At 42.2% G+C, this 27,611-nt stretch overlaps 2 protein-coding genes across 2 annotated transcripts; one reads left to right on the plus strand and one right to left on the minus strand.

The window, feature by feature from the left end:
- Positions 1 to 1,035: 1,035 nt before the first annotated feature.
- On the plus strand, positions 1,036 to 9,945 carry LOC131705004 (volume-regulated anion channel subunit LRRC8C-like). Its single transcript, XM_059006858.1, has 3 exons — positions 1,036 to 1,419; positions 7,636 to 8,017; positions 8,060 to 9,945. Exons 1-3 carry the CDS (start codon positions 1,282 to 1,284, stop codon positions 9,943 to 9,945), a joined length of 2,406 nt encoding a protein of 801 aa, XP_058862841.1. The 5' UTR covers positions 1,036 to 1,281.
- A 4,021-nt stretch (positions 9,946 to 13,966) lies between these two features.
- On the minus strand, positions 13,967 to 27,048 carry LOC117402060 (A-kinase anchor protein 8-like). The gene is made up of 13 exons (XM_034002906.3): positions 26,971 to 27,048; positions 25,638 to 25,691; positions 25,037 to 25,289; positions 22,243 to 22,750; positions 20,113 to 20,224; positions 19,525 to 19,577; positions 19,193 to 19,223; positions 18,778 to 18,883; positions 18,238 to 18,379; positions 17,577 to 17,682; positions 16,647 to 16,777; positions 15,944 to 16,039; positions 13,967 to 15,596 (listed from the first exon to the last, which is right to left on the minus strand). The coding sequence occupies exons 1-13, from the start codon at positions 26,993 to 26,995 to the stop codon at positions 15,084 to 15,086; spliced, it is 2,130 nt and encodes a 709-aa protein (XP_033858797.3). The 5' UTR covers positions 26,996 to 27,048; the 3' UTR covers positions 13,967 to 15,083.
- Between the last annotated feature and the right edge of the window lie 563 nt (positions 27,049 to 27,611).

The raw sequence follows: 27,611 nt of genomic DNA on the forward strand, positions 1-27,611 counted from the left end.
TGAATTAAATCGGTAATTAAATCTTTAAAATTATTTCAGGTCTGGGGAGTCATACACTTAAAAAACACACATTTCTCAGGAAGCTACATTTAAAGATGACAACTAACTTACCTTAACTTACACACTGCTGAATATGTGGTCCACTACGAATTCAAAAATATAATTTAAATATACATTATGTAATATTTGTGTCTACTGTAATTTGAAAAAATGATTATACTAATAATAAAAAATAATACATTTTATTAATACACTTGTATTTATTTTTTTATTAAACACGTAATTATACTAGTTTTTACTTGTACCAAACACATGATTAAGACTTATATTTATTTAATTTTTTTAACGGAAAAAGAACGTTTGGAACGCTCCCCTGAACTTTCAAATCTGAAACTGTCACGTGAAAGACGTCCGTTAAGTTAGATACAAGAAAACCGTCCGCCCAAAAAGGTACCTCATTCATTTATATAATATTTATAAAATGTATATTAATAAGATACAGCTTAACATATTAATTGACTGTATAATTTGATTGTGTTTTATTTCCCCCATTTGATGGATGGCAGTTATGCCACCACGGAATAATAATAATAATAATAATAATAATAATAATAATAATAATAATAATAATAATAATATGCTGCTGTTGTTCGTATTATTAGTTACTTGTATATGAATTGTCTGCCGTCAGTAGATAGGAATTATCTGGCATAGCTTTCAATTATGGAGTTGCAAATGTAAACTTTTGTCGTAATCATTTTTTTTTTCTGTATGCAAATACTGTACATTTATATATATATATATATATATATATATATATATATATATATATATATATATATATATATATATATATATCTATATATATATATATATATATATATATATATATATATATATATATATATATATATGCATGCTTATGTGCATATACCTAACCGATCTACACGATCTTCAAATACCACACATAAGATATTTTTCATTGTCTGCGGTTATCTGAACGAAGCCACTTGGCTATACTATAGTCGATCGGATTGACAGGCCAGGACCTCACTTACATATTTTGTATATGCAATCACATTAGCATTATTTAGCTCACTCACACACCAACAAATAAATAAAAACCGAGAAATCAAGATCTTCTCCACTGTGGAGAAAATCTCACGGAACTTGAGCACGAATGCTATTATTTCTAAAGTAAAAAAATAAATAAAAAAATAAAAAAATGTGTAAATATATTTTTGTTTTGTTTTTTGTTGTCGTGTCTGTGTTTTCAGGGAAATGATTTCTTTTTCTGAATTCAAGTGGTTTAGCGAACATGACCCAGCTTTTAAAATCCTGAAGCCCTGGTGGGACGTCTTCTCTGAGTACCTAACCATCCTCATGTTCATGATCGCGATGTTTTCAGGAGGTTTGCAGGTAAACACAACGAAATGTGTCAACTAGGTTATGCACATCTATTTGTAGTCCTTCCATCCACCTCCGTTTGCTTCAACAGAAGATGAGAGATTGAATTTCCTCTGCCCAGTGCGGGCATTGAGATGCTACGTGGATAGGACAAGAGCTCTGCATCAGTCTGACCAGCTCTTTGTCTGTCCCGGGACACGGATCCTAGAACAGCCCCTCTCAAAGCAGCGTCTCTCACATTGGATTATGGACACAGTCTCGACTGCTGGCTTGCCCCCACCTGGGAGGCTAGCCGCACACTAAACTAGAGGGTTGGCTACATCTTGGGCCCTCTTCAGAGGGGCCTCGATGTCCGATATTTGTACTGTGGCTAGCTGGGCTACACTGCATACTTTCTCCAGGTTCTACCGCCTTAATGTGGTAGGCACAAGGGTCCTTGAGGGTGTTAGCTCACATCGTTTACTTGGGTTAAGTGGTTCTGATGCGTCCCTCACATGCTGCCGTTCCTTCTCCCTCGCGACGGCTCTGGTATACATTATCCCATACATAGTGTCGTCGGTGGTCGTCTTCGAATTGAAAGGGAACGTTAGGTTACTTAACGTAACCCTGGTTCCCTGAAAGAGAAGACGACCACCAACCGCAATGTCGCATCGGTCGCCCTCACGGGTTCGATGGAAAAAGAGAAATGGCTTCCTCAGGATGACGGTATTAATCCCTCGGTGGGCGGGACTGAGTGCGTCATCCCAGGAAGGCTCTGGTATAGAGAGCTCAGCAATACCTACCCAATGGGCAGGCATATCTCATACATAATGTCGTTGGTGGTCGTCTTCTCTTTCAGGGAACCAGGGTTACGGTAAGTAACCTAATGTTAATTGGCACGATCAAACCTAATTCCTGAGAAAACTAAAGATTGTGCATCAACGCAAGAGGGTGAAATGCAATGCAGAGACATAGGAGGAATAGAAAACAATGTTTTTATATCAGATTTCCAGCATTGTAGAAAATACAATACTTTGAAGACAGTCGATTCACTAAATACATGCGCTTGCTCTGAATTGCAAGGCAGAAAAGCAGGACAATTCATAAATGTGTTTGTATTTTATTAAAATAAATAGCCAATCAAATAATATAAACTGCAAAGCACTATGAGGAGGAAAAACCACGTTTACTGAAGGAAACCTCCAGGATTCCACAGCTAGCAGCTACCCTCTCCTCCAGGATTCCATGACTAGAAGCTACCCTCTCCTCCAGGATTCCATGACTAGAAGCTATCCTCTCCTCCAGGATTCCATGACTAGAAGCTACCCTCTCCTCCATGATTCCATGGCTAGAAGCTACCCTCTCCTCCAGGATTCCACAGCTAGCAGCTACCCTCTCCTCCAGGATTCCATGACTAGAAGCTACCCTCTCCTCCAGGATTCCATGACTAGAAGCTATCCTCTCCTCCAGGATTCCATGACTAGAAGCTACCCTCTCCTCCATGATTCCATGGCTAGAAGCTACCCTCTCCTTCAGGATTCCATGGCTAGCAGATACCCTCTCCTCCAGGATTCCATGACTAGAAGCTACCCTCTCCTCCAGGATTCCACAGCTAGCAGGTACCCTCTCCTCCAGGATTCCAGGGCTAGAAGCTACCCTCTCCTCCAGGATTCCACGGCTAGAAGCTACCCTCTCCTCCACGATTCCATGGCTAGAAGCTACCCTCTCCTCCAGGATTCCATGGCTAGCAGATACCCTCTCCTCCAGGATTCCAGGGCTAGAAGCTACCCTCTCCTTCAGGATTCCATGGCTAGCAGATACCCTCTCCTCCAGGATTCCACGGCTAGAAGCTACCCTCTCCTCCAGGATTCCACGACTAGCAGCTACCCTCTCCTCCATGATTCCATGGCTAGAAGCTACCCTCTCCTTCAGGATTCCATGGCTAGCAGATACCCTCTCCTCCAGGATTCCACGGCTAGAAGCTACCCTCTCCTCCAGGATTCCACGACTAGCAGCTACCCTCTCCTCCAGGATTCCACGGCTAGAAGCTACCCTCTCCTCCAGGATTCCACGGCTAGCAGATACCCTCTCCTCCAGGATTCCACAGCTAGAAGCTACCCTCTCCTCCAGGATTCCACGGCTAGAAGCTACCCTCTCCTCCAGGATTCCAAAGCTAGAAGCTACCTTCTCCTCCAGGATTCCACGGCTAGCAGATACCCTCTCCTCCAGGATTCCACAGCTAGAAGCTACCCTCTCCTCCAGGATTCCATGGCTAGAAGCTACCCTCTCCTTCAGGATTCCATGGCTAGCAGATACCCTCTCCAGGATTCCACGGCTAGAAGCTACCCTCTCCTCCAGGATTCCACGGCTAGAAGCTACCCTCTCCTCCAGGATTCCACAGCTAGCAGGTACCCTATCCTCCAGGATTCCAGGGCTAGAATCTACCCTCTCCTCCAGGATTCCACGGCTAGAAGCTACCCTCTCCTCCAGGATTCCACGGCTAGAAGCTACCCTCTCCTCCAGGATTCCACGGCTAGAAGCTACCCTCTCCTCCAGAATTCCTCGGCTAGAAGCTACCCTCTCCTCCAGGATTCCACGGCTAAAAGCTACCCTCTCCTCCATAAAATGCAATAACACCTTTTTCTTTAAATTAAATAACTAACATTGTGACTTAACTATTTACAAAAATGAATGTCTATTTGCCATATTGCCAAAATCTAAATAGTTTTTAATTAAAACATTCTGAATATCTTCAGTTAGTAATTCAGATTAAAAAAATATAAAATGTTTGGGGAGAGTTAAAAAGGTGGTTACCTCTAAGCAATACCTTTTTTGAAAAAAAAAAAAAACAGACATAAAGTCTACAGCTGCTGCCACCACTTAGCATTGGAAATGTAATACATTGGTGTGCAAACTCTGCACTGAATTCTATGTCAACTATTTGCCCTTTTAAAGATAAATATTGCAAAGTAAGATACCTTTGTAGAGAGGAAAGTATTGTTTCAAGACTTCCCTCGTACTTCTTTAGGGAATCCATAACACTCATTTGTAGTTGTATATTATTAATCTTTCTTCTCTAACCATAGTGATGAAAATCAACATCCAATGTGATGAATGTATATTCATAAGAATAAGAATTGTATTAAAACACCACCAACTTCTTTCAACTTTTGGAGACATAGGTAACTGTTCAGATTCCTCACAATAAAGATTATTTAGGCTTTGACTTATGAAAGTTGAGTGAATTAATAATGTCTTAGGGATTTTACCATTTTAAAGTGTTAAATAAGCATCAATTATTTTGTCATTTAACCAATTACCAGTACCAATAATTAACTTGATATCATCAGAAGTCAAATTAAAAGTCAGAGTTTTTATACCAGAAGGCAAAATATAACTATCTTTATAGGCAACAACTTGCTCACAATCAGTTTTACAAGAGTGGTTTCTCTGAATTATGCAATTATACACTGTTACTATATCTGTACGATTTTAAAACATTTTCTGAATCATTTCAAAAGTGTAAACAATATTTTGGGAATCGTTGCAGTACCATTGCTGATTAGTATTTCTAAATAAAAATGTATGTATTTAATTTAAACAGAACAGAAGAGATTTTATAGGTGTGCTTTCTAAAAAGTGAATGAAGAATAATTTCTTCTGCAATACATTGAAGTGCACTCCAGTTTGTTTTTAGCATTGTTGTTGGCAGCACATTGCACTTTTTAATGAAATTGTTACAGGTGGAATTTCTACAATGCAAACATTCTGAGTGTTTTATAATAGGGCAAGCAGAGGAATTACAATCTTCAGCTCCTTTTTGGTTAATGCTTGGAGATGCAATTACCCTTATTGTTCCTGTCCTCCACTAACAACCCACCCACTTTTCTACACTGTTTCCTCCCTCCTCAAACCCAAACCCCTCCCAAACCTCATCCTTTGCACCTGATGACTTTGCCTCCTTGTTTTGCTCCAAAGTGGAGGACATTCAGAAGTTATTCTCCAGTCCATCTAACCCCCCACCCTCCAGCCCTCCCCCTTTCCCTCCTGCCCTCCCCCTCGTCCTCAACGTTCACACCTCTACTCGACTCGGACCTTTGCTCCTTACTCCTGGATTCCAAGTCATCTACTTGCATCCTGGATCCCTTTCCTACTCGCTTCTTCCAATCCATTGCCCCAGCTCCTCTTCCTTGTATCTCCTCCCTCATTTACACATCTGCTTTCTGGCTCCTTTCTATTAGCCTTCAAAACTGCTTAAGAAACCTTCTCTTGACCCTTCCTCCACCCAGAACTATTGTCCTCTCTCTCCTCCCGTTCCTGTCTAAAACTCTCGAGTAAGCTGTCCACCGAGCGGGCATCCTTCCTCAGCGAACACTCTCTGCTTGACCCTCTTCAATCCGGGCTCCGTCCTGCACACTCCATGGAAACCGCCCTCCTCTCTGTAACTGACTCTGTCCTCTCTGCTCGGGCTGCCTCCCTCTCCTCCATTCTAATTCTCCTTGACCTCTCCTCTGCCTTTGACACTGTTGATCATGCTATTCTCCTCTCCTCTCTCTCTGACCTGGGGATCTCAGACACTGCTCTTGCCTGGTTTTCCTCCTATCTCTCTAACCGTTCATTCCAGGTTTCCTGGTGTGACTCTGTTTTTTTGCCTCGCTCCCTCTCTATAGGTGTACCCCAAGGATCTGTCCTGGGACCGCCCCTCTTCTCACTACACTCGCTCACTAGGTACTCTCATCTCTTCTTTGGCTTCTCCTACCACCTTTACGCTGATGATGTCCAGATCTTCCTCTCCTCCCGCATCTCAGAATGCCTCTCAGCTATCTCAACTTGGACGCATTCAAACCACCTCAAACTCAAATTCAAATTCAAAGGTGCTTTATTTGCATGACAACATTGGTGGTATCCACGGCTCACCGCGCATCAGCAACCCCTGTGGCCGATAGGGCGCCTGTGGTTCTGCAGTGGAGCCGCCAGATCTGTGTTGTCCTCCAGCACTATAGGTCTGGTGGCATTGCTGTGGATCTGCAGTGCGAAAAATGACGGCTTGGCAGGAACACATTTCGGAGGAAGCGTGTTCCGGCCTCCGTTTCCCGAGTCGGCGAGGGGGTTGCAAGCGGTGAGCCGAGGATACAGATAATAATTGGGCATGCTAAATTGGGGAGAAAAACCGGGGTAAAAAAATTGGCGATGACTAAATTTAAAAAAACAAACAAACACAATTTTCTATTCCTCCTGTCTCTACGTTGCATTTCACCCACCTTTCATTGAGGCACAATCTTTAGCTTCCATGTTAAACTGCTGCATATGCGTCCTTATGAGTGAAACAATACAATTCACATTTCTATAGCACCTAAAATAAACAATTAAAAAAAATATAAAAATACAAAAATGTAATTAAATTGTAATTAAAAAATAAAATACAGTTCTAATTGTAAAATTAGAAAAACTAAGATACAAATCCTGTTTGTAAAAATAGAACAATTAAAAACAGTATGCATTTAAAAATATATATATATATACAGTCACCTCCAAAATTATTGGCACCCTTGATAAAGATGAGCAAGAAAGACTGTATAAAATAAATAATACCAGTACTGAGCTATATTGTAATTTTCCAACATGTGGAATATATTTGACTTATTAATGATTCAATGGAATCAACCAAAAACATTTGGCCATAGCTATATGCATGTATGTATGTATGTATGTATGTATGTATGTATGTATGTATGTATCTATCTATCTATCTATCTATCTATCTATCTATCTATCTATCTATCTATCTATCTATATATGCATGTTAGTGTGTACATGTATGTATTCATCAATTGATCCCCAAACACAACACCACACTGTATTAAAGACATTACAACAGCTAAAATTAATACAGTACAGACATAATACAGTTATCATTCATAAACAATAGTATCTGCACTAATGTGGACCCTCTATTGTCAACCGGAGCCAGTGGAAATACAAAAAGCCACCAAATAATTTTATTTTATAAGTTTGGTTAAATACTACATTTCAGCATGTCTAACATCTGTGTATTTAATGCCACTTAAAAAAATGTTTTACCATGAAACTTCGAGTTAGAACTTGTAGGAAACTAGGTCAAGTGTTTCAGCTAACACCTTCAACATTGATGCTTCTTGTAATCTCAAAGTTTAGTATTGAGTTAAGTAATATCTTAAATTACCTGTAAAACTTCATGAAAACTCTAGCTGTGGTTTGTCTTTTTTAAAGGTGACACATAAAAAAATTCTTTGTGTTCCTGCACCGGAAGGCTTATCTGGCAGACTTTGGAATTTAAGTGTTCTAGAAGGACGTCTCAACGTCTACGGCTCAGCATTTAAGACGAAACTGGATCTTCAGCAGTATTACTTGATTAACCAGTGGTGCTACGACAACGCTGTCTTATGGTTCTCCAAATATTTCCCTTACTTGGCCCTTCTCCATACCATGATTTTCGTCATCAGCAGCAACTTCTGGTTCAAGTTTCCCGGCACAAGCTCCAAGATCGAACACTTTGTACTCATCCTCGTCAAGTGTCTGGATTCTCCGTGGACCACAAAAGCCCTTTCTGAAACCGTTTACGACTCCAGTCCCAGGCCTCCTCTGACTTCCAGTTCCACCAGCGCTGCTGTATATTCAGGTCAGGTCTCTGCAGTGAGCAGCAACGCAGAGAAGCGTGATAGCAATGACGGGGGGATATACGAGACCTTGTTCAGCGACAAAAACACAACACTCGGGGGTGACAACGCGGCCCCGGCCGAGAGCTACCAAATGGACAACTCTGCGGTGAAAATCCTGGACAAGAAGGAGGGAGAGCAGGCCAGGGCTTTATTCGAGAAGGTGAAGAAGTTCCGCGTTCACACAGAGGAAGGGGACATTCTGTATAAGATGTACATGAGGCAGACCATTTTCAGGACGCTGCAGGGGCTCTCCATTGTTATCTACATCACCATTTACATGCCATCCATGAACCACATCGTCCACTGTGTCGAGTCTCTGCACATCACGGGCTACACAGACTTCTACTGCGTCCATGGTCTCTGGAGGATATTCACAATGCTGTCTGTGCTCTACGTGACCTCTGTCATCATATACACCTGCACCTGCTTCTACACTCTCTACTGGATCTTCTACTACAACCTGAAGGAGTACTCCTTCGAGAACATCCGCGCCGAGTCAGGGATGGACGATATCCCGGATGTCAAGAATGACTTTGCCTTCCTGCTGTATCTCATCGACCAGTACGATATGCTCTACGCCCGCAAGTTTGCCGTCTTCCTCTCCGACGTCAGCGAGACGAAGCTGCTCCAGCTCAACCTGAACCACGAGTACACGCTGGAGAAGCTCAAGCAGCGCCTGTCCGTCAGCGAGGACAACAAGGTGGAGCTGCACCTCTACATGCTGCCGGGCATCCCCATCAACGTGTACGACTTGGTGGAGATCGGGGTGCTGAAGCTGGAGCTCATCGCCGACGTGACCCTCATCTCGCCTGTCTCCAACCTGAAGCAGCTCCGGGAGCTGTGGCTCTGCAACTGCACCGTCAAAGTGGAGAAGCAGGCGCTGGCCTTCCTCAAGGAGAATCTAAGGGTCTTCCGGGTTCGATTCTCATCCAGCCCTGAGATCCCAACTTGGATGTATGGCTTGGGGAAATTGAGGGAGATCTACCTGGAAGGATGCCTCCATAACATAACCCTTCAGGCCTTCCGCGACCTCATCCACCTCCGCTCTATTCACCTGAAGTCCAACATTTCCAAAGTCCCGAACGCCTTCTTCGATACAGCTAGCCACTTGACCCACCTCTCCATCCACAACCAGGGGACCAAGCTGCTGAACCTGACCAATGTCAAGAAGCTCTTCTGCCTGACCCACCTCCGGCTCCTCCACTGCAACATGGAACGGATCTTCAGCTCCGTCTTCAGCTTCCAAAACCTGCAGGAACTCGACCTCACAGACAACAACCTCAAGTCCACCGAGGAGCTGGCCAGTGGTCAGCAGCTGCGCAAGCTCATCTCCCTCAACCTCTCGCACAACAAGATCACCTCCATCCAGCCACAGATCTCCAAGATCACGGGGCTGGAGAAGCTGTACCTCAACAAGAACAAGATCACCACCCTGCCCCCCAGCCTCTTCAAACTCTCCAAGCTGCTAGTCCTTGACGTTTCCCACAACAACCTGACAGAGATCCCAGCTGACATCGAGCAGTTGTCTCACCTCCAGCACTTTATCGCCTCCAACAACTCTATCTCCGGACTACCCAAAGAGCTCTTCTCCTGCACCAAGCTGCGGGTCTTGGTGCTGTCTCGGAACAACATCACCTACCTTTCCCCGCTAGTTGGGCAGCTGTCAGACCTGCACCTCCTCGACCTGAAGAATAACAAGCTGAACACGCTGCCAGTGGAGCTGACGCTGTGCCTGAACCTGCGGGACAGTCAGCTCCTTGTGGAGCCTGGTGCTTTCTGCTCCTTGCCCATGGAAGCCAGGGAACAGCTCTGCAATAGGAAAGCACAGTGCGGCAAGAATGTAAGTCTTCTGATTTTTTAAAAGCCCTCTGGTTCCCATGCCATGTTTTGTTAAAATACTAACATTGTTGTTGTAGGTTTCTTGATTGTGAGTGTCATGTTAACAATATTGTACCGTACTAAATTTATTTGATGAACAACCCGTGGTCCCACATAGACATTTATTTAGCCCTTTGAGGTCCATTTATTCAGCATGTCTCAGGCGTGTTAGGTCCAATTTATTTTCACATATGCAGTTTATTTTAGACGCGCTGTTTAAAAGTATTTTTTTTCAAAGTAAAACAGGTTTAAAAGGCACTGCATATCAACAGGACACTCAGTACTGCATCTCCAGCCCCGCCCCACCCCTCGTTCGCTGTTTTTTTTACATACCTCTTGATAGTGGTGCATACCGATAAATCATCTCCTGATCACTCGTTTTACAACCAAACTCCTCAATAATGTGATCCAAGTCATTATATTATTACTATAACATCTAAAAAAAGCTCTGCAAATGTCTGATATTCTTTGAGCGCTGGATGCAGAAGCAGCTGTCTTGTTTGTTTATGTCCGTGTTATCTATGTGATGCCGGGGCTGTGTTATGAGATACACCCCTTTTTTTTGGCATCTCTGGGCTCCTATCGATCTCACTTGGCCATTGAATTGTTTTCTCGGCTTTTTCCAGAGAAAAAACGACTAGAGACCTGTTTTTTACGTCTTTTTGATGATGTCAGACAGGGTCCGACACTGGACCAGAAAGGGAAAATTGCAATGTCAGACCAGGTCCGACATAAGACCGCAAAGGGTTAGAGGTGATGCACAAATCCGGTCCTTGCACTCAGGAGTCCTTCAGGTTTTATTGGTATCATTCAGTGATTAGCTGATTAAGACCTGGATTGAGGTTCAATGAAATAGTTTATGGTATAGGTGGAACATAGAGGGCTAATTTGGTGCAGTCAAATCTACAGCTATGGCAGAGTTTTACATCACCCTACACAATTAACTAATTTTGTTTCATACAGTCAAATGAAACCTGCTGAAACATATTGAATTACATACCACTTTGTAGTTTTCCATATACTTAACAAAAAACTGACATGGGAAATTTCAAAATCTTACATTAATACTATACTTCTATTATGGCTTCCGGTATTTTTGTGATATAATTTTGTGGTTTCTTTGATTGCATGATGTTAAATGAAAGATCTAAATTATATTCATGTATTTTTTTTCTCTCAATCCTAAAATTCTAGATAATGCAAAACCTTTGGCCATAGCTGTATGTTTACAGTCATGTGAAGTCACTCATCTTACCAATTAATAACTCAGGGAAATGTTTTATTCCCAATACAAGTGTATTACAGATACACCTTGATGAGTGTAAATAAACCAAGTGGCAAGTAACAGGTGTTTATACAGGAACTGCAGATGTTGCCTAAAGCTCAAGTGCAGAGCTTCCCATTCATTTCACCCTTATTTGCCATTGTTTTTTCCAGTACGTTCAAACTGTTCCCTCCCTGATCTTGTCACAACTGGATCAATACAATCTTGGGAACTCATCAATACCCCAAAGTAACGTGCGCTTATGTATGTGGAAATATGGAACAGAGGCTGTACTGTACTTACTTTCATTTTTCTATTTCATTCGGTAATACTAATTCTGGGTGTAGGATTAGTTAATTGAGGAGGGAGTTAGGTAATCTCTCACTCCAAGTTTGTAGGAAGAACTAAGCTGTTTTAAAGGTCAGTGAAATTGGTATTAATAATTCAAATAATAATGATAACCTACATTTGCCTATTTGTTACCACTTAAATGTCCCATTAAGTGTGTTGTTTGCTGTTTCTGCTTTGATTGTTATCTGCCATGCTTACTGGCTGTAACAGAAAAAATAGAACATAAATCACATGACCAATACTTTTTTTTTCTTCTTTACAGGTTGCACCACTTTATGTCCCCAGTGCAACTCCTTTCACATCTGGAACACATTGATGTTTAGAATTGATCCTGTTCTTTAAAATGAGACGTCGTGTTATCTGTTGTTACATTTTTTCCTCTCTTTGCTGCAGCTCAACCTTTATGTGTTGTCAGAAGCAGGTATACAGGGTGGTTCAAAGATCACATGGCAAGTTCAACATGGTGAATAACCAAAGTATTCTATGGGCATGGTACAGTTGATACGTGGGGGCACCATCTTTCTGAAGTGAAGTTCTTGCAATCTCTGTGCTGCATTGTGACAAGGATAACAGCCCATAGGATGCAAGCCATTCTGGAAAAAAAATAAACTGCGATTGGATTGAGCACCTTTAACCATGTAATGATACCTGCACACCATCTCACATTTTTGTTGCCAAAAACAAAATAAACAATACCCAAATGCTTGAAAAAGTGTGCTTGTATGTGTACCCAGCAGAAAGAGTCCCCCCTTTCAAGCAGGGTCTCTAACTAGCAGTGAAGTCCTACATCCGCCATGTGAGAATGGCACAAGGCTGAACATATGGCTTTGCGTGCATAGCAATGCATTCTGCTATATGAATTCCTGCTTCCCTTGAAGTAGAGTCCTGTAGAAAATGATTAAAAATAAAACTGTACTTGCAATCAGCTTCAAGAAAAAGAAACTACTTGGGACTAAAAATAACCAGTCAGCACTCGGATATCCGTTACCCAGATACACGTCAGGTCGCGTTTTACCACTTGTATTCAAAAATAAAATCAATCCCCATTATATATATATGCAACAAATTAAGAACATAAGAAAGTTAACAAACGAGGAGGCCATTCGGCCCACCTTGCTTGTTTGGTTGTTAGTAGCTTATCGATCCCAGACTCTCATCAAGCAGCTTCTTGAAGGATCCAAGGGTGTCAGCTTCAACAACATTAGAGTTGGTTCCAGATCCTCACAATTCTCTGTAAAAATGTGCCTTCTATTTTGTGTTCTAAATGCCCCTATCTATTCACTTACCCGTCACTCACAATTTCCGACTCCGTCACCAGTTTTCTGATACAAAGCCCATCTCTTCAATGTTACAATATACTTGTTTAATCGTCACAGCCCAAAGTTTTTTGTTTTTTTTTTCTGGCATGGGAAATCAGTGTCTTTATTACTGTACAGTTACACAGCGCTTCCTCCAAAAACAACGCGAACAAGACAAGCTATTGTAATGTAAAAATTAATCATTTAAATTTTAGATACTGTGATGCATTTTTTTTTTTAAAAATCTGATCTTCAGTTGCTTTTATACATTTTCATTTGCAAGTGAACTGTGACATTTGGGTCTTATTGAGCAATATATTTTGCAATTTTGAATACCGTTTTAATTTCAGAATATTTTTTATTTTTAAATCTTTTGCTAAAATTGCCTTTTACATTTGACAGTTCTGTGCATGGGTAACATTTTGATTATTTTGCTGTGGGGTCGTTAATTTTCAGAATCATTGTTCTGAATTAAAATACTACTTCTGTTAAATATAGTACTGTACCAACAAAACCAACTACAGTACATTTAAGTGGAAGCCTACATCTTTTAAAAAAAAAAAAAAAGAGTCCTTTGAACCATGTAGTTTGGGTGGGAGGGGACAGTTTACAACGTGCTCTCCTTCATACACGTCAAATCAGATGAAAATCAGATATGCCTCACACTCGTTTAACTGTCACTGAAGTCAATTTGATAGGGTCTGATATGCAAGTGTTGACTAATACAATTCTTTGACAAATCCTTAAGTTTGACTTGAAGTCTTAAACATGGTCGCCACAGGTAATTTCTAGTATCGCTAGCTGTGCAACAAATATGAACGTGCCTTTAGTAAGGAATTACTAGACTTCTAGGCAAAACGTTAGTAAAATAATCATTGCCTTAGTTTCTCTACACATCTTGAAATTGGGTGTTTAATTACCATCAGAGCCAGAAGTTTGTTTAACTCTACTTTTATTATTGAGTGTCTAAGTTAGGCATGATTTATGATACGAATAGAGATGCCGTTTGCTTGGCATTTCAGTGACTTTGAAGTCGGGCACCCTGAGTTATGCAGAACAGTTCCTGATCAATAAAACCACCCAAGTCTGTGTAAAAAAAACAAACTGTTTAATGGAAGCCTTTGAAAACACATTCTACAGAGACAACATTCAGACACACCACCATACAGACAGAACAGAGGAAGCATCTGTACAACATCATAGAAAATGCATCCAACAGCCTCCAGTTTAAAAACAGAACACTGGTGAAGAATTAACATTGTTAACAAACCACTTGCATTTTAATTTACTGCACGGGGGCCTGCTTCTTCAAGTTATAAAAAGTTATCTCTGAACATCTTTACATTGTCTCTCAAAAGTCCAAACCACTCTGCAGTTTTACAATAAACATAACGGCTCCATTTCAGAGAAAAAAAAAAAAAAAAAAGGTTTGTGACCCAACACGGTCTATACAGAAACAAAACTAAGGAGAACCAACTATCAGAGATACTGACTGACTGTACAGATAAATACGACCATCACTGCCTCAAAAAAAACCCCCAAAAAACACATTTCCTCTATATTTATACAGAACAGAGTGCTGGACGGACCGATCATTCAATTATTCAGATTGAGTTCTCTACAGAAGTCAGGCGAGGGTCACTGGTGTTGACTGGACCAGCTTACAATATCAAGTGAAATGAAAAGAGAAGAAACAGCTGCTTGGGTTTGTTGCTGCTTTTCTTAGGAGACACAGTGGAGAACAGATATCCACACAAACCCAAGCAGCTGTTTCATCACTTGGAATGGTAAGCTGGCCCAAATCGACAAAGACCCTCAACAGAGGAGCACTTCATCCGAATAATCGGTTCGTGCAGCACTAACAAAAAGATATCCTAAGGAAAGGGACATCACTGTAGGTACTGTGTAAAGACTACTACTGGCTTTAAATGGAGTTCATGTTGATCATTTGGTAGATGATGAAGTAGGGAGATTTACTCAACCTCACAATATGGTAATGAATACACTCCAATCCTGTTAGTCAAGACCACCCTCAGTCTCCTTAATCCGTGTATCTACAATAACAGGTTTTCTTAGTGCTGGGAGCTTCAATTTGATGGCTGGTCCTAAACAAATGATTTAGAATTGGTCAGCGATAATCTCCACATCAACTTAAAACAAATACAGGCTATAGATGAAAGGCAGGGAAATTAATGAATTTAAAAGAAGCTATTCCGCAGCAGGTTCCTCAATTTTGTTGGCGTCACCACCTTCTTCATCAACCGGGATCCCCTCTTCTTCACCCAGCTCCATTCCCATCTCTTCCTCCTGCATCTCCGCAGTTTGGGGGTCCCCCCCTTCCTCCTCAGCAGCAGCCCCCTCTCCCTGCTGCTCTTGTTCCTCTTTCACCACTTGTTCCCCATTCCCATGTTCCCCCACCACCACACTCTCATTCATATCCCCTCCCTCCGCATTCTCCTGTTCCTCCTCCAACAGACTGTCGTTCAGATCCCCTCCCTCCGCATTCTCCTGTTCCTCCTCCAACAGACTGTCGTTCAGATCCCCTCCCTCCGCATTCTCCTGTTCCCCCTCCAACAGACTGTTGTTCAGATCCCCTCCCTCCGCATTCTCCTGTTCCCCCTCCCCTAGACTGTCGTTCAGATCCCCTCCCTCCGCATTCTCCCCTCCTTCCTCTTCCTGATCCTCTTTACTGTTCGGGTCGTATACAAAGGGGTTCTCTCCCTGTGAAAGAAAAGACACTTAGTTTAAAAATAACTATTACAAAGAAGCAGTAGGCACCTTCTTGGTATTCTGTACACCAGTGCAATTTTTTTTTCTTCCTTTGTAGAAAGATAGACCCCATTCTATATGGTTGTAAATGCATGTTAATTTCAAATGAAAGACATTTTCTTCTAACAAAATATACTAGCCATATTTAAATGGTTTCCAGTTTTGCAAGCCACAACACAATGAATCACATTGCAAATAGAAAGTTAGCATCATTGTATTTGTGGGACATATGTCCCTTATACCTTAAAGGGTTAACCAGGTATTTTAAGCCAGTCTTTGGTTGCACGTTCAGCTCTTACCTTCAGGTACTGGTCCAGCTTCTTGCAGATGACTTTGTGGTTCAGGATGCTCCGGGCGACAGACATGCTAGCCCTCTTGGACTGTTCCATCATGCCCTGCAGCAACAACATCATTACGATCAGGAGCTTACTTCAAGTCCAAGTGTTTGTCATTGAACTTAGTATTTATAAACATAATAGAGAAATCAGGCTTCTCTTTTTATGACTGAATGTATATTACTAATGATGTCCCAGTGTTTTAAAACACACACTAGCCCTGCTGCACCCAGTCCTGGGTTTCAGAACTTTAAGTTATGTCATTGAAATGACCAGATGCCAGGAGTTTGTTCATAAAACTGTAAGGGAGGAACAACTTATTTAACAAATTATAAGCTTAAGTTAATTCTCAAAGTCAGTTTTAAGCCATGATGTCCAACATTACAAGTCCCCATTGGCACCTATTAGCCACAATTCCACTTCTAATTCCTCAGTGTAGATCTTGCACCCAGTTCTATATAAAACAAGTTTGACATAAACAGATTAAATAGATCAATATCAGCCTTGTCATTTATTATTTATTTAATAACTTGTTTAACTGTCCATATCAAGTCAACAGTAGTTGATGTGGCAATCTTTGTAAAACAGACCCGACAGCATACATGAACACGCTCGACTGTATTACAGGTAGCACCGAACCCTTATAAACACACACTGCAGGCGCTACCTTGCGGTTGAGGTTGTGCTCGTGGGATTTCAGGTGCTTCTGGATCAGTCCGAGCTGCATGGGGATGAACAGGTCACAGGCAGCGCAGTGAGCAGCCTCCACCTTCCGCACAAAGTGCTCCATGCCGATATCTGCAGGGACACAACGCAGCGCATCACGTACCACAACTTTCCAAAAAAGTGGAAGCCAACCAGCAAAACCAACCAAGCTCGCTTTCAAGTTCTAATGCACTGAAGAGTCATGAGAATTTAAACCGAGTTTTTGATCCCTCCCTCCCAAGGGTTTGAAACAAACCAGGGAGGGAAATAAGACTGTCGCTTAACAGTTTCACCCATTCCAGGTTTTACTACGAGCTTGATTAGCCACAGTGTACAGGCAAATCAGGTATGTCTTGTTAACTCATAGTAACTAGGAATGGCTCAAATTGCTGAAGGATCAAATATATTGTGCAGACTTTGCAGATGAGCTTTAGCTGGGAAAATAGCAAAAGAGAATTGTAACAACTTTGCAAAGCTTGCAGGAGCTGAAATGAAGGATGGGATGAAAGTTTAAATGCAGGAGCATATTGTTTTACAGGAAGCATGCATGGGGTGCCACTGTGGACAGGATGTGCTCTGTTCACTGAAACAGAAAAGAGCCCTTGTATCAGGTTTAAAACACAAAGGAGCAAACCACACTAGGATCTGCAGTAACAAGGAGCTGGCAAGAGGGGATCACAAAAGAATATTTGAGAGACAGGACTATGACTGAGGAATGTGTGCTTGATTAGACAGTGTATAGGTAACAAGTTCAGGTATGTCTCATACAACATATTAAAACAGGAATGGATCAGGCTGCTATGTCTTGCTTCCATCCCTGCAGTGCACGTGTTTTTTCATCTCAATGATTCAGTTCTTTCCCCCTAAAGAAGCCTTTCTAACGCATACTTACCCCGAGTGAGGTCCTGTTCCTTGTATATCTGGGTGATAGCGGCGCTGACGTTGTCAATGTGGCCACGCCTCTCCTCTGTCCGCTTGCTTTTGTTTAACAGGTATTGCTGTGTGCAAAATATAAAAATAAAACAGTAATCGTAAAAGGACTTTGACAAGCGTACTTAAAGATGCTTCTATGTATTTCCCAGACTATTGCTAAATTACATTCAGGAGGAGTAAAAAGCAGTCTGTACCCAAAGTACAAAACCTTATGCCTATGTGTGCAATCATACAATAATCCAGTGTGTTGCACTGCTGCACATGTATTTAAGTGCATCATGTACAACCTGTAGTCTGCTGAGCAAGACCACTGTCTTACTGAAGTCAGATTAAAGATCCAAGCTGCTAGAGTAGATTATTATTATTATTTATTTATTTATTTATTTATTTTTTTAACTCCAGCTGGTCGCAAGACTCAAACATGATCCAGCCTTAACTCCTGTTAATGTATGCAGAAGAACCAAAAATAAACTAGTACAATTCTTTACAAGGCAAGGCTAGTTCATACTTGAGTCGTGTGCAACAGTCTGCAAGACTGGCACAAACTACCGTGGCCTACATCAACAAGGCAATGTTTGTTTCCTGAATGATGCACAGAGTCCACGTTTGTTAGCCCATACCTGCAGGAAGGCAGCTGTGGGGCTGGACAGCTTGGTGGCGAGGAACTTGAAGTGGTCCTTGTGGAACTTGCTCTCCAGATGACTCTTCATGTCTTCATCGTAGTAGGAGCGGAACTTGCACACCGAGCAGGCATACTGCACCCTGCCAGGACAGACAGAGAAGGAAGAACTGAATCACATTTCAGGATTATCAAGTCAATCTGCCCTGGACTTGAGGAAGCACCCTTTCTGTTAGGGGTGATGGAGGGAGAAGTTAAGTCTCCATGCCTCAAGTCTGCCCTGAATAGATGTTTGTTATCCAGAGATTTAAAAGACAACTATTTCACTTGACACAGTGGGTGGTTTCACAGGCCAATTACTTTATATAAAAAACACTGTCCAGGAATAAATGCAAATCGATTTGTGAAACTAGCCAAAAAAGCAGGACGAGAGGCTAGTCCATTAACCTACTGCACTACCAAGCCAAACGGTGGGTCAGAGTCAGTTTAATGTTGATTACAGTAGTCCTTCAAGGGTTACATTTGAAAGGGCAACGGTTACCTCTCGATAAGCCGGCTGCGTTGCCGCCTCTTCTGCTTCTCCTGGGTCTGCTTGCTGGCCTGCAGCTTGAGTTTGATCTGGTTGATCTCTTCCTGCATTGTGAGAGCTGATCCAGAGAGAGGCGTGAGCACATCAGGGACAAAGAGGCACAGCAGCCACATTCACCCCCACCATTGCCAGGGCTGTCAATTCACAATTAGAGCCAGCATCCAAAACATGAAAAAGGAGATCACCACAAACTACAATACTGATTGCGGTTTATCCCTTACAGAATCAATAACCTGTGCCAAAGAATGCCCTGAGCAAGATCCATCAAAACTGGATGATCGACTCTGCAGATGTATGCAGCGTGACTAACACCTTGGCTATATCTCTGCAGGGGATTATGAAAACATGAACTAACAGGCTTGCTTACCATCTTCCCCATCCGCTGTACCTTCACCTTCCTAAAAAAAAAAGCAAAAGGAGGAATTACTATTGGTATTTATTATCCATTAATTAGAAAATATTGTAATAAAATATTGTAAATCCAGAGCATGCATATATTCGGTTATACACTAATAATATGTAGAGACAATTAGTTTATTGGTAATGCTTTAACTTTAGAGTAACCCTTATCTGAAATTGACCCAAACTATAACAGACTGAACCAGGTAGACAACGTTTCAGCGTCCAAAGACTTGGGATGGCTACAATGCAATATTATAACAGCACCACCCCCCTGAGGTAGCAGGCAAGTATTCTTACAACTTTAGGCTTGGCTTCCCCATTGTCTGATTGTGCTTCCTCAGTCGTCTTCTCTGCAAGATAAACAAAGCAGAGTCAGCGCCCCGCACACCACACACACAATCAACACAGCGCCCCACACACCACACAATCAACACAGCGCCCCGCACACCACACACACAATCAACACAGCGCCCCGCACACCACACACACACACAATCAACACAGCGCCCCGCACACCACACACACAATCAACACAGCGCCCCGCACACCACACACAATCAACACAGCGCCCCGCACACCACACACACAGCATCCCGCACACCACACACACTCAACACAGCGCCCCGCACACCACACACACAATCAACACAGCGCCCCGCACACCACACACACAATCAACACAGCGCCCCGCACACCACACACACAATCAACACAGCGCCCCGCACACCACACACACAATCAACACAGCGCCCCGCACACCACACACACAATCAACACAGCGCCCTGCACACTACACACACAATCAACACAGCGCCCTGCACACTACACACAGAATCTACCGCACTATAGAACAAGCCCACAGAGACAAAAGGCTAGAGCGCTTACCATTTCCCAGCTTGGATCCCGACTCTTCCTTCTTTGCTACTTTGCTCTCCGGTGCATCCCCGCTGTTCTGCGTCTGCTTCCTTTTATTTTTGCCACCCTTCTGCGCCTTTGTCTGTGGGAACACAACACAGTGAGACCCTTCCCTAGCCAAGACGTACACTGTACAGCACTGCCTTACCCACCGAGGATAACCTGCCTTCACAGTTTAGGACAAGGGTGCCTGTCACTATTTAAAGCAGGGGTGTTGAGTTTAGAGTTTAAAATGAGTAAACAGAAGCCAAATCTAGAATTTACCACACCGTTGTCTAAAACATGCAGGTCAGATAGCCTTTGTGTTTGCACAGTAGTACGTGCACAGTGTAGGCCAACTTATCTCCCATTCAATAATTCAGTCTTTTCCACATATGCAGTTTCCCAAACATTTTAGCGGAGGCCCACCTGTTCATCTGCACTGGGCACTGAGGCCCACTATTAGCGCTTAAGAAAAATGACAAATTCAAACAGTTTTAAACCTGTAAACTGTAAACAAACTGAATCTAAATGGTTCTTTTTTCATATGAATCTTATTTTTCCTTCATTAGTATTTTATTGTTGCTTCTTGCAAAAAAAAAAAAAATTACTGTATATAAAAAAATTAGTGTTATTTTCATACTGCAGACAGGCTCAGCCATTGCCATTTATAGCTAAATTAACTGGTCATTTGTTAATACATGGGAATTGCAGTTTTTATTTCACAGGGATGGTACTGCCACCTCTTTGAGGAATGGTTTAGACAAAAGACCAGCACAGACCAGGACTAACACTAATCCTGGACGCCTCAATTTTGCCTTGGGTAAGGCTGTGTTAATCAGGGTCTGTGAAACCAGCTGAATGTATGTTTTTAGAAGTATGTTCCCAATGTTTTCAGACCCATTATCTACTTTACAGAGGCAGCTGTCTCAAGGATAGCGACACATTGCAACACACACTTGCAATTTTCATGCTCAAAAGTTGGCTACAATGCCTCATTTCCACTGCCAGTCCCCAAGTACAGCTGAGCTGGCCAGTCTGGGAGATGTGTAGCTGGAGGCTGTTTCCACTGACGCTCAGCTACACCTCAGAGAGCACAGCTTCATATCTCATACCCAACGGGGCCAAACTGTGCTGTGCGGAAGCACGTCATCGAAAGGCGTGTGCTAAAGAGAAAGTGTTTTGAACAGTGACGGCTGTTTTCCACCTCTTGTTATTGCTCGACTTAAGACTACGGGCAGCTGTGCAAAGACTGAAAATAAAACAGACACGAATGTTGGTTCAACTTCTCCCATCTTTGTTTGTTTGCTATATTCAAATCAATCCCACAATCCTACGTGATGTTTTAGTGCTGCACTGTGACCTTTAAAGAAGTTAGAAATCTGAAAGTGTTTGACAATCACGGAAATTCTGCGGCAGCTATTCAGTGTCGAGAAAATAAAAGAAATTGAAAAATACATTATTAATAATAATAATCTTTACTGCCACACTACTACTTCCTGAGTAAGCTAAACCTGACAATTCCACTGCAACGCAGTCAGACATCTTTAATGACATCTCACTCAGCTCAGCTGTACCTGGGACAGGCAATGGAAACCAGGGCCTAGAGGTTGCACAGAATTACATTATACTGGAAATTGCAATCCACTTTGAATTAGTCATGCCTTCCTGCGTTTACAATATTAAATCGTACCTTATATTTAATCAATCATATAAGCTAATAAATGCAATAGAACTTATATTACATATTAAAAGAACATTTCAGTTACAAACTGAGTTTGAAAATCAAAACTATCTTCCTTCCCTATACAAGGGAAAAGGACAGGGGCAAAACAAAATAAAATAAAAGGACAACCGCAACAAGATATTCAATAAATATTTTATACAGTGTCACAGAGAAGAAATGAAACCCAACTGGGCTACAAATTCATACTGTGTAAATAAATCATTAGAAAAAACAAAAAAAAGTTGTTGCAGTCCACACAGCACTTGGGTAATGTGGTGCGTTTACTGGAGTGCTTTTAAAGTAATAAAAAGGGATTGATTTGGCAGGAGGGGTGTGTGTAAGGCATGAGGATTAAGACAGAGGTGTTTTGCGTGTTTTTAAACACAGATACTTACTCTGGTGGGCACTCTCTTCCTCACACGCTGTCTGTCGACCCCAAACCCTGCAGCGCCTCCGAAGCGCCTGTCCCCAGGGGAACCCTTTTGGAACGCACCCATCTCGGGGTGCATGTCGTGGGAGAAAAGCGAGGGGGGCTTGCCCCCCGGGGAGGGGCCACGACTGCTGCCACTGCCCCGGGCTCCCGTTCGGGGCTCGCTCCACCTGTCTCCAAAACCCCTGCCGGCAGCTCCTCCCAGGCCGCGTTGAGAACGGCCGGGCCAGCCCTGGCCGAAGTTGTCCCGGGGTCTTTGGCTGTGGGCGTGGCCCGATCCGTAGGAGGGCATGGCAGAGGAGAAGGAGGAGGAGGGGGCGGGGTTACCGAAGCGCCCAGCCGCGTAGGAGCTGCCGCCCCGATGTTGGCGCTGTGGGTCCAGCCCCCCTTCACTGTAACCGTATGCAGATCTGTAGAGATCACGGTGGTTCAGTGAGGTGGACCGAGAGTCGTAGGACTCGTATTGGTCAAACCTGAAAGAGGTTCAAGAGCAAACAGGTCAGGGCAATCCTACATCTCCACTGTGTGGTGCTGTGCAGTACAGACAGAAAGAGATATAGCATATTACTTTGAATTAACGGTGCGGCGGTTTTTATTTATTTATATTGTAAAAACAGCTGCAGCACTTATTTGAAGTACTACGGTTTTCAAAAGGCGCAGATTGTTATTGTGTTTTTTTTTGTGTTTTTTTACAGTATTTGAGGGGGTGTATATTGAAGTTTATTTCTGTGGATACGACTTGATCAGGATGGCGAAGATGTCCTACAACTTTAAACTGAAAGCTGTTGAGCTTGCAGACCAGATCAGTGTTTGACTAGGTGGGGACACATACCAGTGTAGCGTAGAGATGGAAATAATGAGAGAAATGTCAACACTGAGGAGGTAGGTTTATTTTCCCTTTCTTTTCTTACAGCAGTATTAGAGTTAAGAGGGCTTAACTCTAATAAACGGTGCGGTTCTTTCTCTTCAACCAACAAGACAACTAAGCACTCAGTCCCCTGATCCAGGCAGGGCTTCGGTGAGGAAGAGGAGTTGATCCTGTGGCTATCCCCTAAAAAGCAATGCTACAGTGAGAGCCACACCAGCTTCTGTTCCCCATTGACACGCCAAAACACCACACACCGCACTCTCCGAACTTCCTGTCTGGATCAGGATTCTGAAGCATCTATTAGCCAAAATACCGTGCACACACCCAAAACAGAAATGCATTTAAGAACTTTCAATAATAACCATACAGCTCCTGCATTACAGAATTTCTAAATATATATATATTTTTTAGTGCTGCTGTATTCACTCCTACACCAGTATCTGTACATAGTGCTGTGTACCTATGGTATTCTTTTTGTTTGGATTCCATAAACTTTACAGTAAAATAGTTCTGCTCCAGTGTGTAACTATTTTTAAATGCATCGTATACGTGTTTATTCAATTAATTTTGTTTCTATTTGTACTGCTTTGCCATACTGTGTTTTTATGCATTTCTTTATTAAGTGCTGCATTTATCTGAGCTGGGTAGGGAAAAAAAATGTACGTTTCATTACTGAGCAGCATTTATTCAAGGGCAGCGTCTACTACAAATCTGATATCTGAGTGCAGCGCTTATTCAAGGGTGGCGGTAATTCAAAGTAATACGGTATATACAAAAATTAAACAAAAACCAAGGCAACCTTTTAAGATAGCCTTTAAAAATACATTCAAATAAAGGGGTGAACAAAACAGTAGAACAAAGCTTCTATGTTAGATCAAGAGGTTCTAGAAGGACAGTAGGGGCTGATCTTTGCTGGCGTGGGCCTCTGTGATCAGCCGCTAAGGTCAGGGCACTGGCTCGGGGTAAACTGGAGAGCATCGGGGGAGAAACCAGAAAGATGGCTCGGCCAATCCAGTCAACTTCAGAGGTTTGAAAGATCTAACCACTGCGTCTCTACAGAGCTGCAGCACAGCGAGACACCCTGCTTACAATTGCAAGAGAGGCACAAACAACAAGCCCCCAAGATTTTATTCCACATGGGCAAATCTTGGATTTAAGAACAAGAGAAATACAAGTTAACTTTACTCTTTGTTGCTAGTATGATTACACAAATATGCAGACCCTCCCACCCCAGTAAATAAATGAAATGTTTGAAATTTGTTCTGGCACCATTAACAGCTGTTCTGGTTTCTCTCATTGAATAGATTCATATTTTGGATGCAAGACAAACCGGGCAAGCGGAAACAAAACATTTAAGATACACTGGGACAGACTCCAAAATGAAGCCTCTAATTAGACTATGTCCTGGAAGCCCCCATATTTTCCTGACTTGCATGCTAACCAGTGACGGCTTTCTCAAATATTGTAATGGAGCAAAAGAAAACAAGTAACAAAGGACCAAAATGAAAACCAGAATGATCCTGGACAGATGCAATACTAAGACGTACTAACATACGTTCTTATTTAAAAATAAACATTTCTCCTGTTGATTCACAAAAAAAAAAAAAAAAACCCAAAGCTGTTCCCTGGGAGACCCATACGAGAATTAACGATCTAGTGAATATATTGCTACGCAAATTCAGCAACTTAGACGATGTTTAAAACGCAGATTTATAAGGCTTTTGAGCCAAAGAAAAAACTGAAAATGTTACTAAGCAAGAATAAACACAAGTTCATGCGGCAGCCTCTAAACTAACCAACCAGGAATCCCCTTGAAGCCCCTCCATCTACATTGCGTACCCCTAAACCCACACCCCACGTGTTTGGGGAGAGGGAAGGGGTGAAGCGTTACCTGTCTCCCTGCCGGCCTCCTCCCAGAGTCCCGGTATCGCCCTCTAGCTGCGAGAGCATGTCGAGCCGCTGGTTGATCTTGGCAATCACTGCGTCCGCGTTGGTGCCGGTGCTGGAGAGGGAGGAGCCAAGGCCGCTCTTGTTCGGGAGCTCCCAGCTCTTCGACTGCATCCCGTAACCCCCAAAGCTGGCCGACCCAGAGGGGTCCTTCTGGCCATAGCCATAGTCGTAGGATTCATAACCCCCTCCAGACCCTGCGAGGAGAGCAGCCAGGTTAGCAATGCAGCAGGTGTGGATTCATGAAGACTATGGTGTTCCCCTTGCCCATCACAGGGGTGGAAATAAGATCCATTCCTGTTTTTACTATGAGGCTGATTAGCCACAGTGTATATGCAACCAGCTAATGTGTGTCAAGCTCATAGTGGAACCAAGAACGGATCAAACTGCTGTGCAACGTGAGTCTTACTTCCAACCCTGCAGAATGCACAAGACAAACAACTTAATTAGGAAGAGAGTCACAATTGAAGGCAGTTAGTAAATGATTCTGGATAATTTATCACAGAAGCGTTCATTAACCCTTATACTGAACACATTGACATTACCTCTGTTACTGGTTCCAGTGTCCCAGCTGGAGTAGCCTGAAGAGTTTCCATACCCTGTTAAAAAAAAAATAATAGCGCTTATAAGAGCACCCAGTCCTGGGTTTCATAACTCCCCTTGTTCAGGGATATTACTGAAATGACCAGGAGCCATGATCGTGAACAATCAGTCTTCTGCTAAATCTACTCTGAACTGAGCGTTTCATGCCGCTATAAGGGAGGGGCAAATTATTTTAAAGCTCCTGATCATTTAAATATTATACTTGATTGAAAGAGGTTCTGAACCCCAGGCCTGGGTACAGCAGGGCTCCTGATCATTTCAATAATAGACTTCAGTCAAATTTATTATTATGGCAATACATCAAATCAGTACCATATATATATAAAAAGAGTCAACGCTTAAACTCTGCTAACTTCGTAATACTGCGGTAAATTAGTAATTACACTTTTTGTCTGCATTTCAATAACTTACTGTATCTTCAGTACGAACTGTTGTGTGTACGGTTCATTTATGCGTTCATCGGTACACTACTGGCGGATTTTAACATTGTAAACATTGCGTCGGACTATCACACATAATCATACCTAAACATTTGTAACCAATGGTTACCTTTGCATGTTACAAATATTTACATTAGATAAAGCGATACTACAAAAGACAGGCCCACTTTTTGCTACGCCGGCTTGCTTTGCTAGACCCAGTTCCTAACACAACTGATCAATTCCTTATTTTTATAAGACAATAAGCGTTGTTTTCATGCTTGCTCAGTAAGCACTGCAAAACAGAAGGCCCAGAGCAAAGCCATTGCCATTCGAGCAAGGAAGAGGGCCATTAACAACGGCGGCCATTTTGTTTAGTATTGCCGTTACCCTCGCCATCTTAATTGTAAAATTGAATGCACGCTTTTATTTTGACTGTATAGACAGCAATACGTCTGTATGTATGTATGTATGTATGTATGTATGTAGTTTGTGCAGTAAGGAGGCAGTTTTAAAAAAAAAGACTGCTTTCAAAATAAAGCTTTTGTTCATAACTGGATACGTTGGTGCGTAGAATACTATAGTACCAGGCATATATTGTGCATTTATCAAGTACGAGCGGTAACTATCCAGTGATCGGTATTTATTTTACTGTTTAATGTACTACGTGTATCTGTCATCATCAATCTAGCATTGAATCCAGCACCGCACAACGACTAAGCAATTTTTACTTTGTAATTTACTAAAAATAAAAAAGCATAGTTCTCTACTTAAATACCAGTATTGAGTTTTTTTTTTTTACATTTACATTGTTGATTTAACTGCCAGACTGACCACATAAAGCCGTGTTCCTTACCTGTCTTGTAACCACGACTATCCATTCTTTTTTCTATGTCTGATCCAGCCGCAGGAAGTGAGGGACTATAATAACAAAGACAGCACGCCCCCCGAAACGGATTGGCTGAAGGAGATGAAAGGATATTTTAATTTGGTAATGCGGCCGCCATTCAAATTTACGTACTAAGTCGACGCTAGGTGGGCGGGGGTGTGGGGGAGGGCGGGACATAAATAACGCGCACTCATAGGTTAGCAAAATCACCGTTCCAAAGCCAGCGTTGGGTAGAGTGGCTGTGCGGCTTGGAACAGATGGCTATAGTTTTTATAGCTGGGGCTGTGTGCGTGCCAGTGGCAAACAGTCAGATTTCAACCCATTCAGTGAAAAAAATCACAATACAAGCTGTAATTGTGTCATTTCATACATTTACTTAACTTTTGCAGTTACAAAGTGAGAGTAAGTTATCATAATAATATAGTTAAAATTTAAAATAGCATGTAGATATCAAATAAAATAAAATGACAAAGTCTACAGGTCTACATGTGTGCAACATTTATATGCATATGTGAAAAGACTCACTGCACACTCAGTAGTGAATAAACACTAAGCTGACATAGGGTTATCAGCATATTACTCCATGTACTAGGACAGTTTGAGACAGA

The sequence above is a fragment of the Acipenser ruthenus genome, chromosome 34 (assembly GCF_902713425.1).
Source record: "Acipenser ruthenus chromosome 34, fAciRut3.2 maternal haplotype, whole genome shotgun sequence".
NCBI classification, from domain to species: Eukaryota; Metazoa; Chordata; class Actinopteri; order Acipenseriformes; family Acipenseridae; genus Acipenser; species Acipenser ruthenus.

Bases quoted from the DNA above. Each gene is read 5' to 3' on its own strand.
- LOC131705004 (XM_059006858.1), top strand. From the start codon at position 1,282: ATGATTTCTTTTTCTGAATTCAAGTGGTTTAGCGAACATGACCCAGCT. The intron at 1,420-7,635 runs GTAAACACAACG...TCTTTTTTAAAG, and splicing joins TGTTTTCAGGAGGTTTGCAG to GTGACACATAAAAAAATTCT. The intron at 8,018-8,059 runs GTTCCACCAGCG...AGGTCTCTGCAG, and splicing joins CAGGCCTCCTCTGACTTCCA to TGAGCAGCAACGCAGAGAAG.
- LOC117402060 (XM_034002906.3), bottom strand. From the start codon at position 26,995: ATGGATAGTCGTGGTTACAAGACAG. The intron at 25,692-26,970 runs GTAAGGAACACG...TTTTTTTAACAG, and splicing joins TAGTCGTGGTTACAAGACAG to GGTATGGAAACTCTTCAGGC. The intron at 18,884-19,192 runs GTAAGCAAGCCT...TCTCTGGATCAG, and splicing joins TACAGCGGATGGGGAAGATG to CTCTCACAATGCAGGAAGAG.